The sequence below is a fragment of the Nicotiana tomentosiformis genome, chromosome 6 (assembly GCF_000390325.3).
Source record: "Nicotiana tomentosiformis chromosome 6, ASM39032v3, whole genome shotgun sequence".
Classification (NCBI taxonomy): Eukaryota; Viridiplantae; Streptophyta; class Magnoliopsida; order Solanales; family Solanaceae; genus Nicotiana; species Nicotiana tomentosiformis.
In genome coordinates, this window is record NC_090817.1 from 43,078,959 (window position 1) to 43,092,290 (window position 13,332).

The following is a 13,332-nucleotide window of genomic DNA, read 5'->3' on the forward strand; positions in this document are numbered from 1 at the left end:
ATCTTATTTATTTAACTTATCCTGTCTATTTTATATTCCAGACAGATGTTGTATTATTATTGTACTCCTTAGTAAATGCTCATTCACTCGTGACACCGAGTTTTGGGATACTTTAGTGGTTTTTTTAAGGTTCGGCTTGATATTGTCATCTTTTATTTTATATCTTACTAATAATTTAAGTATTCATGATTAAGAATGATAGAAAAATACAGAATAACTACTTACATGACAAAAAAAAAATGCTAGAAAAATATAAAATACTAGTCCTATATTTTATCAAAGAATTAAAACCTACTGACATAAAAATAGATATTTGGGAAAAAATACTTAAATACGAAAAAGAAGTAGAAGACCCACAAGACCCACAAAATACATACGATTTGGTAGAAGAATATTCAGACTTATGAAGATTTATGAACAAAATCTAATCGGAGCTAAATCCGACCCAACAAATGGTATCAGAGCATAAAATATATGAATAAAGATTAAACCCAACAATTATCAATTATAATTCTTAAGATTAAACATAAAATATGAATAAAGAAGAATTTGCGGTAGACGAAAAAACATACGAAAATTTGGATGGATTAAAAATAAAAATAATAACTTCAAATATAGGAAGAAGATATAAGAAAGTAGGAGAAAACATATATTTAATGTTAGAAAAAGAAACTGCAAGATTAGAAGATAGTTTAACAGCAATGACAAGAATAATAAAAGAAAATGAAGAAATTGATAGGAAAAATGAAATTGAAAAAATTAGGCAACAAGCTAAAAAAGAATTACAGCAAGTGGAAGAAAACAAAAACACCCGGATAATGGAACTAGAAAAAGAATTAGCAATATTAAAAGAATTATATGAAAACAAACAGAGAGAAAGAGAAAAGAAAAAAGAATTAGAGCAAGAAGAAAGATTGAAGGAAGAAATAGAAAAATTTAGGGAAAAATTAAAAGAGGACATAGAAGTAAAACTTGAAGAAATAAATGAAACTAATAATGAAAATGAACAGAATACAGAAAGTTCAGAAGATTCAGAAATAAGTGAAAGATATACAGAACTGATAACTAAAACAAATAACGTAATAAATCCAGAAATATATGCCGGAGATATAAGCGAAAAACCAAGTACATCAAAAGAAAGAAAATACAAACAAACAATACCAACATATTACAATAATAATTATGAACGAAGTGACAGAAGTAAAGTATTATGGGATAAAAGATTAAACAGAAAATGGACACCAAAAACAATAAATGAACAATATAACTTTTTGGACTTAGATTGCGTAGAAGACGTTAATAAAATAATACAACTATGGGTAGGATATATATCAAAACAATTAATAGATAATAAAATACCAATTCCAGAAGCACCAGGATATATAGAAAGGACAATAATAGGAACAGTAAAATTATGGATACAAAATCTAAATGATGAAAGTATAAAAGCATTAAGAAGTAATAAAAAATTCGATGGTGAATCAGCTACAACAACTATAGACATATTAGTAAAATATGAATTAGCTATAAGAAATGAATTTAGTAGTATGACAACAGAAATAGAAGAGCAACAAAAGGAAAAAACAGTAAGTAGAAATCTAATGAACAAACTAGCTATATGTAACATGTGTTACATAGACGAATATACGTGTGCATTTAAAGAATATTACTATAAAGGAACATATAGTGTTGAAGAAGGAAAAGAAATCAGAAAAATATACTTTACAAAATTACCAGAACCTTTTAGTTCTAAAATAATAAGAGATTGGGAAAAAGCAGGATTAGAAGATACCTTAGGAGCTAGAATTAGATATTTAAAGAATTGGTTTATAGAATTATGTGAAAAACATAAAGAAGAAATTAAAATGGAAAAAACACTGATAAAAAACCTTACATGTTGTAAAATTAAAACTGCACCCCAGTTTGGATGTACAGATAATTATTATAAAAAGAAAAATTATAAAAGAAAATATAAAAAATATAGAAGAAATAAGTTAAAATATAAGTATAAAAACCCGAGGAAAAGATATTATATAAAAGATTACAAAAGAAAAAGACCATATAGAATTAAGAAAAAATTATCCGAATGTACTTGTTACAATTGTGGAAAATTAGGACACCTAGCCAAAGATTGTAAATTACCTAGAGACCCTAAAAAGAAACAAATAACAGAAATTAACACTGATAATGAAGAATACATGCAACTAGACTATATAGATTATGAATTAGATAGTGAAGATAGTATTTATGAATTAGAACCTGAATTAGAAACAGAAATAGAATCAGAAAAAGAACTATCAGATATAGAGGAAAATGACTGAAAACGATATACAAATAATAAGCAGAGAAGAATATAAGGATGAAGAATCAAGTGAACAAAAAGTAATATTTGATAATGATATTTTTGAAAAAATAAAAGGAAAAGATTTAGATTTAAGCATCGGTAAAATATTAGAAGTACCAACAATAAAAAACTGGTTCAAAATTAAAAAAGAAGAATATTATGTAATAAGTCAAAAAGAACATATAATAGATTGTAAATATACTAGAGGAAAAGCTAAAATACCCATAATAAATAAAAGAACAATAAATAAAGAAATTCAGAATATAAAAGCAAAAAATCCGATCAAATATGTACACTTAGGAGGAACAGAAATACTTATAAAAGCCTGTTTTAGAGAAGGGATAGATACACCAATAGAAATATATTTAGCAGATGATAGAATAGTACAACCTATAGAAAAGAGTATAATTTGTGCAATAAAAGAAAATTTGATATACCAAAAATTTAAATTTATAATTAGTGCTAACTATACAGTAGCATTAAAAGATGCTAATATAGATAAATCACTAGTATTGTACTGGAAAATGTCAGGAATAGAGCTGGCACCAGGAAGTAAAATATTTACAGCAAAATGTAAAAATTTATATATATTAACAACCAATCACAAAATAACAGCACGAAATAAGATTGAAAAAATAAAGATAGAAAACCCATTTGATAGTATAATATCAGTCATAGACAATAATGATTATAGTTACAAAGATATAGATATGGAAGGAGATTTAGAAATAGTAAGAGAAAGACTAAGCACATCTAAAAGAATAAATTATGAATCCCCACAAACTACATCTTCAAGAGCAAGTACCTCGAGAAGATTAGAATATACAAACCCACAAAGATTAATAAAAGAACCGGAGTTACACAACTATTATATAACAGGAGTAATAGATCAAAGAAAATACCTAATAATGATAAATACTGGACAAGAAGACAATTATATAACTAAAGAACTAGTTAAAGAAAGTGAAATAATAACTACAGAAACAATATGCCCAGGATTACCTAAAAATTTGGTAGGAACAGAAGAAATAACAAAGAAGGAACTAATTATTGGAGGAATCCCAGTAGAAATAGAATTTAATATTTACCAAGGAAATGAAAATATTACCTTAGGAATAAAATGGTTAGAAACAGTTAAACCATATAACCTAGGAGATAGACATCTTATAATAACATATAAAAATAAGAAAATAACAATTGAAAGAACCTTAACATGACAAAAATATATATACTAGCAAAAATAATAATAGAAGGATATTACAGCAGATATTATACACCCATGATAGATACAGGAGCAGGAGTAAATGTATGCAGACATAACTGTTTACCTGAAGATAAATGGGAAAAATTATTAACACCTATTGTGGTAACAGGATTTAACAATGAAGGAAGCTTGATAACGCAAAAAGCAAAAAATATAAAAATACAAATATGGGATAAAATACTAACTATGGATGAAATATATAGTTATGAATTTACAAATAAAGATATATTAATAGGAATGCCCTTTTTAGATAAATTATACCCACATATAATAACAAAAACTCATTGGTGGTTTACTACACCATGCAAACAAAAAATAGGAGCAAAAAGAGTAAGAAATAAAATAAGAAAAACAACACCGTGGATTAAAGGAAGTGAAAAGGTAACCCAAAAATTAGAAAATGAAAAAATAAATGAGCAACAAATAGAATTAATAATATTTGCTATAAATAAGATAAAAATAATTCAAGACAAATTAGAATCATTATATAATGAAAATCCCCTTCAAGGATGGGATAAACACAAAACGAAAGTAAAAATAGAATTAATAGATGAAAATAGTATAATAACACAGAAACCATTAAAATATAATTTTAATGATCTAGAAGAATTCAAAATGCATATAAAAGAACTATTAAAAAATAATTATATACAGGAAAGTAATAGTAAACATAATAGCCCAGCATTTATAGTAAATAAACATAATGAGCAAAAAAGAGGTAAAAGTAGAATGGTAATAGATTATAGGAATTTAAATGCAAAAACAAAAATATATAATTACCCGATACCAAATAAAATATTAAAAATAAGGCAAGTACAAGGATATAATTACTTCAGTAAATTCGATTGTAAATCAGGATTTTATCACCTAAAATTAGAAGAAGAATCTAAAAAATTAACAGCTTTTACAGTACCACAAGGATTTTATGAATGGAACGTTTTACCATTTGGATATAAAAATGCACCAGGAAGATACCAACATTTTATGGATAGCTATTTTAATCAATTAGAAAACTGTATAATCTACATAGACGATATACTACTATACTCAAGGACACAAGAACAACATATAAAATTATTAGAAAAATTCATACATATAATAGAATCCTCAGGAATTAGCCTTAGTAAAAATAAGGCAGAAATACTTAAAAATCAGGTAGAATTCTTAGGAATTCAAATAGATAAAAATGGAATTAAAATGCAAACACATATAGTACAAAAAATAATAAATTTAAATGAAACCCTAGATACAAAAAAGAAATTACAATCATTCTTAGGATTAGTTAACCAAGTTAGAGAATATATACCTAAATTGGCAGAAAATTTAAAACCTTTACAGAAAAAATTAAAGAAAGATATAGAATATCACTTTGATGAAAAAGACAAAACATATATACAAAAAATAAAAGATATGTGTAAAAAATTACCAAAACTATATTTTCCAGATGAAAATAGAGAATTTATATATATAGTAGAGACAGACTCAAGTAACCATAGTTATGGAGGAGTACTTAAATACAAATATAAGGATGAAAAAATAGAACATCACTGTAGATATTATTCAGGATCATTTACGGAACCACAGTTAAAATGGGAAATAAATAGAAAAGAATTATTAGCTTTATATAAGTGTTTATTATCGTTTGAACCATATATAGTATATAACAAATTTATTGTTAGAACAGATAACACACAAGTTAAATGGTGGATAACCAAAAAGGTACAAGACTCAGTTACAACAAAAGAAATACGAAGACTCGTATTAAATATACTAAATTTCACATTTACAATAGAAATAATTCCTACTGACAAGAATGTGATTGCAGATTACTTATCAAGACAAAAGTACACAAACAAATGAAGAAGAAACTACACAAGACCTATTTTCAATACTTACTACACTATCACTACAAATGACGGAAGTAGAAAAGAGGTTGCAGATTATAGAAGCAAAAAACCTAAGCCAGCAGCATGGCTCAAAACATGCGGAACTAAGCCAGCAGCATGGCTCAAAACATGCGGACCTAGGAGGTGACGTTGGGAAACACCTAAAAACCCAAAACCTACAAACTAACACTATTTTACATACAGCTGCAGGTACATCAACATCAGCAATAAGAAAAGGAAAACATACAAATACAAATATGAACGCCATGTTCAACAAGCCATATACCCCAAAATCCCAAAATCCTTTGACACCATCACCACAAACAACTAGCTATAGAGAAAGCTTAAACCAGGAAAAACAAACCTACGATTATATTACCAACAGCTATATACAAAATATCCACAAGATTCAAACCTTTTTAAACCTAAATCCGAGATCAAAAACAACCCAAAACCCAAAAACAGACTATATAACACAACCATTACAAGGATACAACCGACTGATTGCCCAACCAGGGACGAATGCAAATTTAGTTAAAACATGTTACAATTACGGACTATTAAGTACAGTGTACACACAAACCGGACAAGAAATAGCTACAATACCAGAGCTATATAGTGCCTTTACTACCTACAAGAGAATCACCAAAGGAGACCTATTTTATATAAAATTTTATGTAGCACCAGCAGAGATACTCTATAACGAGATAAAACCAATAATCCAAGTTATTAAATTAGGACTAACTAGAGAAATGATTATCCCAGAAAATGTACAAATACAACCAGAAATACCCAAACCTGATATACCAGCATTCTACTCAAACAAAAGAATTATAGGACTATCAACCATTCTAAGTGAACTAGTCAACAATTATGTAGAAGAAAAACCTATTTGGGGATACCAATCCCGAGAACACACGATGATCTACACCCATTCAAAAAACCTAAGGGAAAACGACATGGAAGAGATACGGAGATGGATTAAAACATTAATCCAACCAGAAGAAGCACCCATTACAAGAGCTATTAGAGGAGAATTTATTTCTCAAAACTTAATGACAAGATACTGCAAACAAATTAGTCCAATCTACTCAGAGCACATATGTTCGAAATGTCAAGGAGAGAAAAACATAGTTCCAGAAATCAAATTTGAAGAAGAAGAAAACTAAAAAGATACGCAACAAAATATCAAGAAAGAGACAAAGGAATCTTACAACAAAAGCTACAAGACAAAAACAAAAGGACAGCTAGCAGGATCGGCAGGACCCAAGAAGAAGCAGAAAATGACATAAAGAAAAAAGCTATGTAATTATTAAAGCAACTTTTGACTTTATGTAAATTATTTTCCGTCTTTTAGTTTTTAAGTTGTTGTGAGTCCCACTTTATCACTACCACTGTTAGTGGAAAAACTGTTGGGAATGCGTCTTTTACTTTAATTTTAGACCGTCCAAGTGTAAAGTTAGGAGGACGATGTTTGGATTAGTTTCCGTTATAAATAGACAGCCCTTAAGGCTTAGAGGGACACACCTTACCTTACCCCTTTCACATCCTTATGAAAAAACTCTCTTGTAACCTCTCTTGTAAAAAATCTATTCAGTGAAATAAATTAACATCTTTAATCTATGGAGCAATCCAAACCTATGAAAGAAGAAATCCCCGATATGCAGTATCAAGTAAGTTTTTTTTTAAATATGTATAGCTAAATACATATATTCCTGAAATCTCTAGATTATCATAATTGTTATCATGTTATAACTGTTATTTAGAATAATTTTAGTAAGTTTGCCATGAATAATTATGCTGAGAGTAGTTTAAGCCCAGACTATGCCATCCTAAGGGTGAAACCAGTAAGGCAGAAGGCCGTGGTAGGGAAGTAACCAAAGTTGAGGCGCTGTTAGGGTAAAACGATTGAAGCAAAAAATCATGGTAGTGACTAAAAGAATTGTTCTTAATAACTTGTTATAGGATGACGATAAACATGATAAACGAAGAGATTAAAGGAATATTTTTAGCCAAAACATCAAACAAAAATGGATCATCCTTACATCTTAGATAACACTGATGAATATAAAATAACCATTTTACACATACTTAGATCACTAAATAATGATATCAAAAATATAATATTTGACAAATTACTTATGAACGAAATACTAGAACTAATGACCCAACAATGGTATGATTTAGCAGAATTATCTGACTTAGAAGAAGAGAATACAATAAGCCTATCTGAATTTGATATACTTACAGAGGATATATATTCAGACTAGATGAACCTAACAGAAACCCGAAAAATAATAGAATTACAAGAACATAGATTACATCAAAATATGCAATTATATCAAGAATCTAAAGATCTAATCTTTTTAGAACATATAAGAGATAATATAAAACAATTAAAAGAACTACATAATAAGGATAAACTAGAAAAACTAAATATAAACAAATTAATAACATTATTCCAACTCCAAAAAATTAATATAAACGAATATATAGAAACAGGAGAAATAGAATATGTAGAATATATAACAAATTGTAAAATAGAAATATCAAAATTAGAATCTATAATAAGAGAATATTATGATTAAGCATGATAAATCAAGAATATTTACCATACTGGATAGAAATTACGGAAAAAATAGAAGCTTTAGAACAACAACTAAAATTAACAATCAATACTTACTTAATAACAAAGGATATAGACCTTCTGATAAATATACAACAAGACATAACGGAAATATTAAAAATAAAACCGTTACAAACAGAATATTACAATAAAATATTTACAATATAAAAATAGTCATAAATACAACAAATCCACTAAAGATTAAACAAAAATATAATCTGAACCACTTTTAAAGAATGATAGAAAAATACAGAATAACTACTTACATGACAAAAAAAAAATGCTAGAAAAATATAAAATACTAGTCCTATATTTTATCAAAGAATTAAAACCTACTGACATAAAAATAGATATTTGGGAAAAAATACTTAAATACGAAAAAGAAGTAGAAGACCCACAAGACCCACAAAATACATACGATTTGGTAGAAGAATATTCAGACTTATGAAGATTTATGAACAAAAGCTAGAATATTTACCATACTGGATAGAAATTACGGAAAAAATAGAAGCTTTAGAACAACAACTAAAATTAACAATCAATACTTACTTAATAACAAAGGATATAGACCTTCTGATAAATATACAACAAGACATAACGGAAATATTAAAAATAAAACCGTTACAAACAGAATATTACAATAAAATATTTACAATATAAAAATAGTCATAAATACAACAAATCCACTAAAGATTAAACAAAAATATAATCTGAACCACTTTTAAAGAATGATAGAAAAATACAGAATAACTACTTACATGACAAAAAAAAAATGCTAGAAAAATATAAAATACTAGTCCTATATTTTATCAAAGAATTAAAACCTACTGACATAAAAATAGATATTTGGGAAAAAATACTTAAATACGAAAAAGAAGTAGAAGACCCACAAGACCCACAAAATACATACGATTTGGTAGAAGAATATTCAGACTTATGAAGATTTATGAACAAAAGCTAATCGGAGCTAAATCCGACCCAACAAATGGTATCAGAGCATAAAATATATGAATAAAGATTAAACCCAACAATTATCAATTATAATTCTTAAGATTAAACATAAAATATGAATAAAGAAGAATTTGCGGTAGACGAAAAAACATACGAAAATTTGGATGGATTAAAAATAAAAATAATAACTTCAAATATAGGAAGAAGATATAAGAAAGTAGGAGAAAACATATATTTAATGTTAGAAAAAGAAACTGCAAGATTAGAAGATAGTTTAACAGCAATGACAAGAATAATAAAAGAAAATGAAGAAATTGATAGGAAAAATGAAATTGAAAAAATTAGGCAACAAGCTAAAAAAGAATTACAGCAAGTGGAAGAAAACAAAAACACCCGGATAATGGAACTAGAAAAAGAATTAGCAATATTAAAAGAATTATATGAAAACAAACAGAGAGAAAGAGAAAAGAAAAAAGAATTAGAGCAAGAAGAAAGATTGAAGGAAGAAATAGAAAAATTTAGGGAAAAATTAAAAGAGGACATAGAAGTAAAACTTGAAGAAATAAATGAAACTAATAATGAAAATGAACAGAATACAGAAAGTTCAGAAGATTCAGAAATAAGTGAAAGATATACAGAACTGATAACTAAAACAAATAACGTAATAAATCCAGAAATATATGCCGGAGATATAAGCGAAAAACCAAGTACATCAAAAGAAAGAAAATACAAACAAACAATACCAACATATTACAATAATAATTATGAACGAAGTGACAGAAGTAAAGTATTATGGGATAAAAGATTAAACAGAAAATGGACACCAAAAACAATAAATGAACAATATAACTTTTTGGACTTAGATTGCGTAGAAGACGTTAATAAAATAATACAACTATGGGTAGGATATATATCAAAACAATTAATAGATAATAAAATACCAATTCCAGAAGCACCAGGATATATAGAAAGGACAATAATAGGAACAGTAAAATTATGGATACAAAATCTAAATGATGAAAGTATAAAAGCATTAAGAAGTAATAAAAAATTCGATGGTGAATCAGCTACAACAACTATAGACATATTAGTAAAATATGAATTAGCTATAAGAAATGAATTTAGTAGTATGACAACAGAAATAGAAGAGCAACAAAAGGAAAAAACAGTAAGTAGAAATCTAATGAACAAACTAGCTATATGTAACATGTGTTACATAGACGAATATACGTGTGCATTTAAAGAATATTACTATAAAGGAACATATAGTGTTGAAGAAGGAAAAGAAATCAGAAAAATATACTTTACAAAATTACCAGAACCTTTTAGTTCTAAAATAATAAGAGATTGGGAAAAAGCAGGATTAGAAGATACCTTAGGAGCTAGAATTAGATATTTAAAGAATTGGTTTATAGAATTATGTGAAAAACATAAAGAAGAAATTAAAATGGAAAAAACACTGATAAAAAACCTTACATGTTGTAAAATTAAAACTGCACCCCAGTTTGGATGTACAGATAATTATTATAAAAAGAAAAATTATAAAAGAAAATATAAAAAATATAGAAGAAATAAGTTAAAATATAAGTATAAAAACCCGAGGAAAAGATATTATATAAAAGATTACAAAAGAAAAAGACCATATAGAATTAAGAAAAAATTATCCGAATGTACTTGTTACAATTGTGGAAAATTAGGACACCTAGCCAAAGATTGTAAATTACCTAGAGACCCTAAAAAGAAACAAATAACAGAAATTAACACTGATAATGAAGAATACATGCAACTAGACTATATAGATTATGAATTAGATAGTGAAGATAGTATTTATGAATTAGAACCTGAATTAGAAACAGAAATAGAATCAGAAAAAGAACTATCAGATATAGAGGAAAATGACTGAAAACGATATACAAATAATAAGCAGAGAAGAATATAAGGATGAAGAATCAAGTGAACAAAAAGTAATATTTGATAATGATATTTTTGAAAAAATAAAAGGAAAAGATTTAGATTTAAGCATCGGTAAAATATTAGAAGTACCAACAATAAAAAACTGGTTCAAAATTAAAAAAGAAGAATATTATGTAATAAGTCAAAAAGAACATATAATAGATTGTAAATATACTAGAGGAAAAGCTAAAATACCCATAATAAATAAAAGAACAATAAATAAAGAAATTCAGAATATAAAAGCAAAAAATCCGATCAAATATGTACACTTAGGAGGAACAGAAATACTTATAAAAGCCTGTTTTAGAGAAGGGATAGATACACCAATAGAAATATATTTAGCAGATGATAGAATAGTACAACCTATAGAAAAGAGTATAATTTGTGCAATAAAAGGAAATTTGATATACCAAAAATTTAAATTTATAATTAGTGCTAACTATACAGTAGCATTAAAAGATGCTAATATAGATAAATCACTAGTATTGTACTGGAAAATGTCAGGAATAGAGCTGGCACCAGGAAGTAAAATATTTACAGCAAAATGTAAAAATTTATATATATTAACAACCAATCACAAAATAACAGCACGAAATAAGATTGAAAAAATAAAGATAGAAAACCCATTTGATAGTATAATATCAGTCATAGACAATAATGATTATAGTTACAAAGATATAGATATGGAAGGAGATTTAGAAATAGTAAGAGAAAGACTAAGCACATCTAAAAGAATAAATTATGAATCCCCACAAACTACATCTTCAAGAGCAAGTACCTCGAGAAGATTAGAATATACAAACCCACAAAGATTAATAAAAGAACCGGAGTTACACAACTATTATATAACAGGAGTAATAGATCAAAGAAAATACCTAATAATGATAAATACTGGACAAGAAGACAATTATATAACTAAAGAACTAGTTAAAGAAAGTGAAATAATAACTACAGAAACAATATGCCCAGGATTACCTAAAAATTTGGTAGGAACAGAAGAAATAACAAAGAAGGAACTAATTATTGGAGGAATCCCAGTAGAAATAGAATTTAATATTTACCAAGGAAATGAAAATATTACCTTAGGAATAAAATGGTTAGAAACAGTTAAACCATATAACCTAGGAGATAGACATCTTATAATAACATATAAAAATAAGAAAATAACAATTGAAAGAACCTTAACATGACAAAAATATATATACTAGCAAAAATAATAATAGAAGGATATTACAGCAGATATTATACACCCATGATAGATACAGGAGCAGGAGTAAATGTATGCAGACATAACTGTTTACCTGAAGATAAATGGGAAAAATTATTAACACCTATTGTGGTAACAGGATTTAACAATGAAGGAAGCTTGATAACGCAAAAAGCAAAAAATATAAAAATACAAATATGGGATAAAATACTAACTATGGATGAAATATATAGTTATGAATTTACAAATAAAGATATATTAATAGGAATGCCCTTTTTAGATAAATTATACCCACATATAATAACAAAAACTCATTGGTGGTTTACTACACCATGCAAACAAAAAATAGGAGCAAAAAGAGTAAGAAATAAAATAAGAAAAACAACACCGTGGATTAAAGGAAGTGAAAAGGTAACCCAAAAATTAGAAAATGAAAAAATAAATGAGCAACAAATAGAATTAATAATATTTGCTATAAATAAGATAAAAATAATTCAAGACAAATTAGAATCATTATATAATGAAAATCCCCTTCAAGGATGGGATAAACACAAAACGAAAGTAAAAATAGAATTAATAGATGAAAATAGTATAATAACACAGAAACCATTAAAATATAATTTTAATGATCTAGAAGAATTCAAAATGCATATAAAAGAACTATTAAAAAATAATTATATACAGGAAAGTAATAGTAAACATAATAGCCCAGCATTTATAGTAAATAAACATAATGAGCAAAAAAGAGGTAAAAGTAGAATGGTAATAGATTATAGGAATTTAAATGCAAAAACAAAAACATATAATTACCCGATACCAAATAAAATATTAAAAATAAGGCAAGTACAAGGATATAATTACTTCAGTAAATTCGATTGTAAATCAGGATTTTATCACCTAAAATTAGAAGAAGAATCTAAAAAATTAACAGCTTTTACAGTACCACAAGGATTTTATGAATGGAACGTTTTACCATTTGGATATAAAAATGCACCAGGAAGATACCAACATTTTATGGATAGCTATTTTAATCAATTAGAAAACTGTATAATCTACATAGACGATATACTACTATACTCAAGGACACAAGAACAACATATA

General features: G+C 26.8%; 2 protein-coding genes and 1 pseudogene across 2 annotated transcripts; all 3 read left to right on the top strand.

The window, feature by feature from the left end:
- Positions 1 to 533: 533 nt before the first annotated feature.
- On the top strand, positions 534 to 2,545 carry LOC138894943 (uncharacterized). Its single transcript, XM_070179673.1, has one exon. It carries the CDS (start codon positions 534 to 536, stop codon positions 2,319 to 2,321), a length of 1,788 nt encoding a protein of 595 aa, XP_070035774.1. The 3' UTR covers positions 2,322 to 2,545.
- A 2,876-nt stretch (positions 2,546 to 5,421) lies between these two features.
- LOC138894944 (uncharacterized) lies at positions 5,422 to 6,829 on the top strand (annotated as a pseudogene).
- Positions 6,830 to 9,186: 2,357 nt separating this feature from the next.
- LOC138894945 (uncharacterized) lies at positions 9,187 to 11,198 on the top strand. The gene has a single exon (XM_070179674.1). The coding sequence runs from the start codon at positions 9,187 to 9,189 to the stop codon at positions 10,972 to 10,974; it is 1,788 nt and encodes a 595-aa protein (XP_070035775.1). The 3' UTR covers positions 10,975 to 11,198.
- The last annotated feature ends 2,134 nt before the right edge of the window (positions 11,199 to 13,332 follow it).